General features: G+C 45.2%; 1 protein-coding gene across 3 annotated transcripts in view; it reads right to left on the bottom strand.

The window, feature by feature from the left end:
* Window positions 1-690: 690 nt before the first annotated feature.
* The window catches only part of MRPS27 (mitochondrial ribosomal protein S27), an 85,223-nt gene continuing 77,243 nt past the window's right edge, over window positions 691-8,670 (bottom strand). For all 3 annotated transcript variants that reach the window (XM_077759491.1, XM_077759631.1, XM_077759563.1), the window contains 4 exons: window positions 8,488-8,590; window positions 6,752-6,894; window positions 4,625-4,792; window positions 691-1,936 (listed from right to left, as the gene is read on the bottom strand). In XM_077759491.1, coding sequence (XP_077615617.1) covers window positions 1,697-1,936; window positions 4,625-4,792; window positions 6,752-6,894; window positions 8,488-8,590 — 654 coding nt within the window. In that variant the 3' untranslated portion in view covers window positions 691-1,696. The remainder of the gene's footprint in view (window positions 1,937-4,624; window positions 4,793-6,751; window positions 6,895-8,487; window positions 8,591-8,670) is intronic.

The raw sequence follows: 8,670 nt of genomic DNA, 5'->3' as shown, positions 1-8,670 counted from the left end.
CCTACAACAAAAACCCCACACGCAGATCTGATACCCATGGCCAGCCACAAGGTATGAAAGCAAAGTGCAAAGTTTGGTGCCAAGGCAACGCAGCCCGAGAGTAGGGGAAGATATTTGCTGCCGCTCAGCAGTTTTCATGTTTCCTGCTCTGGTAAAACTGGAAATGAAGTGCGACAGGGACAGATGGGGAGGAAATAGAAGACCAAATTATGAGCTGAAGTGGTAATAAGATGCTTCATGTCATGATGGTCAGTAACTTACCGAGCAAAAGGGGCCTTCTGATTTATTTCGACCGTTCGTCTGGCTATAAGGGAGGGGCTGAAAAAGCCCTGCCCCTAATCAACCAAAATATCACGCGTGACTTTTGGTCATGACCTTCTACCTAGGTACAACTCAGCTTTGCCCACCCACAAGGCCCTGTGTTGGACGTGGCCTTCAGGTAAAGCTCACGCAGGGTGAGCAGCAGCGCCAGCCAGTTTCCTCGCTCAAGAATGAGGCTGCTCTGGCTTCCCTCACAGGGTTGCCCAAGGTAGTGACACACTTAGTTCTCAAACAATGTATAAAGGTTGTGGTGCGAAGTCTGATGGAGAAGAAGGGTTAAAAATATGTTGCTCAAAATCAGAATCACCATCCTGATGGTGTGACTTCCTCTCTCCCTCCCTTCCCTGAAAGATAAATAATACACCAAAATAATCCCAGAACATTTATTTCCACAGGTTCTTGATTAAAAGGGCACAACCTTGAATAAAAGTATACCATTGTACTTAAAGGCAAAATTATACGGCGAGCAGGAGCTGCCCCTAACCCCTTTCACAGAGAAACCTCAGGAAGGAACTTCCACCTCCTGAGAGGTTCACAGTTACTCACGTCTCCTATGCACTACAAGTCCCATCCTGCCTCTTGTTTTCTCCTATTTCTCCAAGTGAAATGTGTGTTCAAAAGTTGCACATGTGTGCATACATGGACACAAAAGGCTCACTTTACCTCCTTGAGGAGGGAGCTGAGACAATGCTTTGGAAAGAAGTTACCCCAACGTGATGGAGAAGCCAAGCCCAGGAGGCTTCAGAGCTAGCCTTCTCCTCAAAAACCCTTCCATTCTAAAACTGTCACTGTGGGGACCTGAAATCTGAAAGCCAGTGGGTTCATGGTGTCGTCTTCATTCCTGTCCTCAATTTCTCCCCAGTTTATGTCTGTAGAGAAGAGGTATGGGGGGAGGGAGAAAGTGAGACATGTGGGCATCCCACAGCCAGCCGGGAGGACACCGAGGGGGACGAGGCCTCAAGACATGTAGCTTGCCTGCTGGGGAGAGAGGCTGTTCAGAAGCCTGTGCTCGAGACCAGGCTGTTGAGCCACGGCCTCTCCCTCCCCCACTGCTATGTACCAGGAACTTTCAACGTTCAGCACTGATCCCTGACCCTGGAATCCCCACCATAAGCCTTGACTGCACCTTTTTAAGGTGTTTCGCTGGGGCTTCAGTCTGATCACCTGCCACTCAGAGCTCTGCCGCCCTTCTCGGCATCTGATGGGAAGTCACAGTGTCTTAGTATGTCGAACACTGTGGCTCTGTCACAAGTGGCCTGCTCGAGAGAGAGGAGAAGACGGACGGAGGAAGCTGAGGCTGCCATCAGGGTCACCATGAATCCTAGGATGGGGCCTCGTGAAGTTGCTGTGGTGGGGCCGGGGGCCTGCGGGCATGTTAGGTAGATGCCTTTGCTGCTCTCTGCGCCTCGTGCTCCTGCTTTGCCCTTTCCCTCTGCTCCTGTTCCCTCTGAATCAAGTGTACCCGTTCCTGATGCCACTGCTGCAGCTTCTGCTCATAGGCTGCGATGTCCTCTGCTTCACAGGTGGGGAGCTGTTCCTTGATGAGCTGGATGGTCAGAGTCAAAAGGCTTTCTGGCTCAACTTTGCCCAAAGCCTGGAGCTTAGAATGTAAGTCCTGTTGGAAACAAAGAAAAAAAGAGGAGATGGGGGAGGGAGGAGGGTACAGGTGGGAGATACAAAGAGGAAAAGAGATTAAATCCCTTGCAAAATGTCCACACATTCTGTTTGCAGGAAAAGGCACTTCGTTAGGAACCTGTCATGCTGCCTTTCATCTAGGTGCTATTAGCATTTGCTCTTTTTTTCCAGCCCAGCAGTTTTGCTAAGATGCACCACATGTGATCTCTCTCTTCACTCACAAACAGTAAATGGATCTCCATATGCTGCAATTCTCTATGTAATTTCTTGTTTTAATCCACAAAGGCAGCACAAGTATAACAGATCTATGTTTCCACTCAGACTTGCACCAAACCAAGCAGCCAACTCCCAGAGCAAGGAACTCACGATGCACACAAAATGGCAGAAGCAGCTGATAAACTGGAGCTAGCCCGTCTGTATCGTTTCCTTCTGAAGAGCTGAGATAAATGCTTGTCTAGCCAGCGTTCGCTTCAACAGATGGAAATCATTGCAAGGGTTTTTTTTTTTTACTAATGGCATGCTAACCAGCTCCCAGGAGTCCTTGCACTATTATAAGCTTCCACCTGCTGTGTTCCATTGCAGGTCAGCCTTCATACACTGACTGCTCACAGCTCCATCTGAAAGGGCATCTTGGCTTGGTTGGTATTATATTCCTGGAGAAGTAAAGTACTAAAAACACTAATATACTTAAGTGCTTCAAGATGCAGATCATCAAGAGAGAGCCACTAATGGCCCCAGCTCTAGCTTATACCACACATCCCCATGTACCAAAAACAAATGCCCTTCACTGGCTTAGGCGATGAGGCCTGCTCCAATACGGGGAAGAAGATAGGCAGGATCCGTGCGTCAAGTAGTGGCTACACGCCTAGTGTGATGGGTCAGGCCTGTTAAAATGGACCCCAAATTACCTGAGAGTATAAAAATCAGGCAATAGGAAGAAAAGGAAATGTACAATGGAAGTTATTTCTTTCTGGTATCACTTTCCTTGTGGTCTGAGGCCAAGGAGACAACCTGGGACGCCAGAATGACGGCTCAAATCTGAGTCAGCAAACCTCTGTTCAAATCCCAAATCAGTCACTCAAGGGCAAGTTTCTCTCAGCCTGGTGTCAGGTAAGGTAGGAAAAGCAGCGCCTACCCGCAGAGACACAGGGAAGATAAATGAAATGTACTGGCGCTTAACACACAGCTAGCAGCCAATAAGTACTTGTCTCTTTTCATTTTGATTTTCAAAAAAAAAACATTTGTGGGAGGATGAGGACTAAGAATTTAATGCAGCATAGATTTCTATTCTCTGAGATTAAATATTATAAGGAACAAGAGAAAGAGGTGGTCATCTTTGTGGCAGCCTTGGTTAAATATGAGTATGTTGGATGATAATCTATGGGGCTAAGGAGATGTTTTGTTTGTTCTTTAGCCTTTTTAAATCCAAAGTTAAGAGCAATGAGCAGGTATGTCAATTCTTAGCTGCCAATTCTCTGTGTACCTAATATTAACCTTTCTTTCTTAGTTTTCAAATTGTAAGAGGGACGTTGAACGATGACTACAAAAGTACCAAGAGCAACAACTACTACAAGTATAGTGGAGCCCTGCCTGGAACACAGGGAAGTAGGTATCCTAGAGCTGGGGCAATACAATTACTGAACAGATCAGGGGCGCCTGCGCGGCTCAGCTGTTTGAGCGTCCGACTTCGGCTCAGGTCACGATCTCGCAGTTTGTGAGTCTTAGCCCTGCATCAGGCTCTGTGCTGACAGCTCAGAGCCTGGAGCCTGCTTCAGATTCTGTGTCTCCCTCTCACTCTGCACTCCCTGACTCGTACTCTGTCTTGCTCTCTCAAAATAAATAAACATTAAAAAATAAAAAAAAAATTACTGAACAGATCTAAGTGTAATAATCAGGCAAAATGACACCTCTCCGTCTCAAAATGACATGCTCAGTCAGCTGGCACGGATGGGAAGGTTTTCTGTTTCGTACAAAGAATTCTTCAGACTGCACGTTTTTCTCTTTGCACTAAATAGATTAGAAACAAAGCAAGGAAGAGGCCAAGGGGTTAACCTCTGAACATAGCTCTTCTTCCTTGACTCTGATCACAGAGGATATAGGGACATGCAGTCGAAAGGTACCAATGGTAGCCTGAGTGCTCAGATCTGTTGTGAAAAGACACAGTGGAAACTTGTGTACATCTTCCATGCAGTCCAAGTAAGTGTTCTCAGGGCCTGAGTGGAATGCACAACACAAAGCCGAGCAACACAAGATGCCTCCATCTCCATCAAACTCAAATTTGGCTTTTTATTTCTACTTTGATTGTGGGTTATCAAGCACGTTAGTGCAGTATGGAGAAATGACCAGACCCCTTCCACCTGGAGTTGGAGTCAGGTGACTGCTCTGAGGAGGCAAGCTATTACCCACCCATCAGGCACATGTCAGGGATGAGTGGGTAATGACATGCTGCCCCAGTGACAAGACTGTGACTGATAAGCTAACGTACAAAAAGGAGCATAAAAATTCCATTTGTTTCTTTTAAGACCACTTCCTGTTTGAAGCATGATTTTTTATGTCAGTTTTCATGCCTTTGTGTGTGACACTGATGCATAAAAGGGCTGCCTATCACCACAGCCGAGAAGCATGCTTAATGTACAGCTCAGAGGGACTTAATTCTGCTACAACACACCTTAAATCGTTCCAGGTATTGGGGAAGCTTGGACTGTTCAGTTTCCTCCACGTCCAACTGCTCCACCAGTTCTTCTGAGCTCCGGCTGTCTTCTTCGTGGGGCTGTTCCTCTGAAGACCCACAGGCTGGAGCAGTCACAGCCTTCAGCGCTCTGTCCAGCACATCCAGCTGTGGAGCAGACAAAGGGGCAGGGACTAAGCATCCTGTGAAGCACCCTGAAAACACACTATTAAGAGAGGGTAGGGAAGGGATAGGAAGGAACAGCTGGGATCTGAAGACTGGTCAACTCTTTCTCTTATAAAATTATAGAAAGTGGACATGGTGACGTGATTTTACATTCGAAACACCCCGTCAGATGGCATGGACAACTCAGTTCAAAACAAATGGTACAGATCAGCAAGCTCAGAATTATTTGTATATGAATTAGCACAATGGCATTTGTTTTTACCTTTAATCAATAGGGCAGGAATCCAAAAATTATGTTCGAGGGGTAATCAAAGTAATCCCTCTCCCAGGTAATTCTTCCCCAACCTGTTAGGAAGAGGAAGGAGGAGAGAAAAACTGCCACAGAGCACAACCAACAGAGGGCCATTCCGAGTGTGTGCAAGAGAGCCTCTGAATCCGGGCAAGTGCTTCCTTTGCAGAAAGACTGTAGCTCATAGGATTTCTGTAAATTAGGGAGCTGTATAACCCTCACAAGCTGCTGACAGAGACTTGACAGGCGTATGTGAAATTCACAACGAGGTGATCTCTGTGACTTAGAAAGTAAATTATAAAACAGAGGGTTTCTTTTTGCTGTCGTCTCTGTCACCCAACACATTCACTTTGGGGCACACCTTCCCTTGACCCACTGAGGGCCTAATTGTCAGAGATTCTACAACCTCAAGGTCAGCATTAGCACCTGCTTGGATACCAATTATTTCTACCATGTCACATTAGAACAAAAATCTAGAAAATACTCCAAGTCTTTTAATACCATTAATACATTATACCCAAACCTAACACGTATCCCATTCTTGCTGACATCTGAATCATATTCCTATTAGGACAGATCAAAAAGAATGCAAATCTGGCTCAGACTGGAAGGACTAATTTCTCTGGCAAAGGATTTATGTATAATACTGTGATTTTTATCACCAGTACTGACTATAACAGGGTTAAATATGAATATGTATTTAGGAATGTGTATGTTCTGCTATAAATATCTACCAAAGAACATGCTGATTCACCAGACATCAGTATTTGGCCAATAGAGGCATCAGACTTGTGTATCTTCATGATGAAAATGAAGCCAAGGAGTGAGCCCTAGTGACTGTGGTCAAGGCAAAACAAGGAATGAGCTGAAAGTTAACTTTTATATCCTGGTAATGCAACACCCAACATCTGTCTAGGCCTCCCTCTGAAGATATAAGCAGTTTGGACAGGAGTGGACACTGGCTGTCTGTGGGGCAGAAGGCTTTCATGTGGCTCTAAGGTGCTACGTTCTCTGTGGGCCAAGTCTGGCGGCTCCACAGTGTCAATAGCCCTAGGTGACTGAGAAATGTGCTGGGGCCATGGGGAGGCAGTGGCCCAGTCCAGGCAGGTTGAGCCCCTGAGGACTATGCAAGGAGCGTCCCACCCTCATCCCTGAGCACTGTGTGTTCACCACAGAATCGTTTCATAGAAGCAAAACAAGACTGTGCTGTCTATAGTCCCAAGATTCCTCTCTGGAGGGCTTTTATGGGGGATAATAATTGCCATGTAATCTCCCAGGACTACAAAGGTACAGAAAGGCCAAAAATTAAAAATGAAGTATTAACCTCTTTTGAGCTACCACTCAGATTTTACTGGGGGAGTGGGCAGTAGAGTGGGTAGTGTTTTACTGAACTCCATTTAAATTTCAGGAGAGGGATAGTTTTCCTCCACACACAGCTAGAGAGTCAACATTAATCTTATTCTCTAACGCTTTTGGTCAGGAACATTGAGGATGTGTATGGTTTTTCATTCCCTTTCTACTGGAGAAGTACATAATTCTATAGAAGTACAGAAAGGAGGGGCAGGGGGAAGAAAATGAAAACAGAGTCACAGCCTGGTTCACAGGGAACAGGAGATGGCTAAAGCACATTGCATTAGAGCCGAAGGACGTACCGCTTCTGCACACAGCTTCCCGTCCTCTTGGGATGAGGCCACCTTCTCCATCACTTGAAGAGCTCTGTCAAGGTAGCCGGGTTGCCACAGCAGTGGCATGTTATGGTACACAGCCCGGAGCCCTCGCTGCAATTCCACCTTCCCTGTGGCCAAAAAGAACAATGAAGATGGCTCAGCCATGGCTTCCCACTACATTTGAGACCAGGGACTTGAAAGCCCAATGAATATGTACCTGGAAGCTCTAGAAATGAAGAAGAATCACTTCAAATATGTACCAAGAGCCTCACCCCATCCAGCAACCTGGTGCCATTTCAGACGGATAATTAAGAATATGGTAAAATTCACCAAATCCATTTTTGAAATATGAAATTGTACAAATTTGTTTTTCTTTTGCATTTGGGCTGGTGGAAATTATCCATGAGGATATATGAATCACAGGGCTGAGGGAAACTTAGAGAAGTTGATATATCTATCTCTTTAAGTGGAACTACCCTTATAAAATGAGTCAAACAACCGAAATACTATTTTTGTTTCAAGAACAAAATCTTCCTCAGAAAATGAATTCTCACAATTCTCCTCCAGTGAAAGTCTTATCAACATATGACAACTTTCCCTGCCAGCAAATTTTTGACATTTTTCAAAACACTCCAAAACATCCCATTGACTGTCCTTTATTTGAGCTTCATCGGTACTTAAAAATCATAAAGTCTAAATCATCCTTACTGGATCTTGGGACATGAATGCTTTTCTTGATTACTCAAACCATCACAAGTGGGGCTCCAGACATGGACACCAGACACCAGGGGCCTCAGGTGGGGCGGGGGCTGTCTCTGTGTTCCTGGGGGACAGAAGCCCCCTCTGCACTTCATGGGCAAAGTCACCTTGAACTGTCAGGTCTTAAAGCCACCTTAACTTATCATTCCTGGGAAGGAGGATTTGGGAGGGCTATAGTAGGGCAGAAATAGAAAAAGCTTATCAGGTGACAGCTAATTTTAGACTTTAATATACTTGGGGCTAGACTGCAGTCACATTCTGGGAAAGCTGCTTCCACTGGGGCCGGGTGAGGCGATGCAGCACATGACGCAGTGAGAGCAAAGCTTTTCATCTGATGGCCACAGGTCCCGAAGCACCAGGGCCTCTGCACAGAGACAGTGGCAACCACATGCAATTTCTCAGTCTTGAACTCCCTGAACAATTCACATAGTATAACAGTCCTGAATGACCACCTGAAGGCAAAGGCAAAACACATAAGCCAACAGCAAAAGGGGATACCAGTTCAACCCTAACTCTTGATTTCTTACCTCTTGGACTTTAGGTCTAAAAGAGACAGAAAGACTACTGTTAATACTGGGAAATATTTTACTGGCTGGCTGGTTTTCCCAAAAGAAGGCCAGAACTTTCCGTTCTCTATCCCTTCCTCACGTTGATTACCATTAAATATAATGAAAAGCCACCAGACCTAGTTTTTACCTTACCAGTGATAACAGGTTTTAAAACCCTTTTTACTGTCTCTTAAGGCATAAGTCCATACCCATAAGGCTACAAAGTCTATTTTTATGTCTAAAACTGAAAGCTTGCAGCACATGAATACAATCCTAGGTATGATATCATATGAATAAAGTTGTATGAATAAGATCACTAGTATACCGAAATCAAATTAAAAATGTATTACAAAGTAGAAGAATGCAGCCGTTCTATCCACGAAGAACGGTATTTGTAACAATCACTTAGCTTACCAAGAAGTGCATAGCCATACAACTGGGAACTCAAACCCACTGAGTTCTTTTGCTTTAGGCCTGGAAGCAATAGTGAAGCACCAAAGTTCTTCTCCTCTTCCCACTGCAACAGAATAAACCAGATCATGGTCCAGCCAAGTAAAGAATTTGATTTTAATGATTTTTAATGGGGGGGGGGGGGGG

This window comes from Crocuta crocuta, unplaced genomic scaffold, assembly GCF_008692635.1.
Source record: "Crocuta crocuta isolate KB4526 unplaced genomic scaffold, BGI_CrCroc_1.0 scaffold503, whole genome shotgun sequence".
Classification (NCBI taxonomy): Eukaryota; Metazoa; Chordata; class Mammalia; order Carnivora; family Hyaenidae; genus Crocuta; species Crocuta crocuta.
The sequence above is the reverse complement of the archived record's forward strand: the minus strand, read 5'-3'. Positions and strand labels throughout refer to the sequence as shown.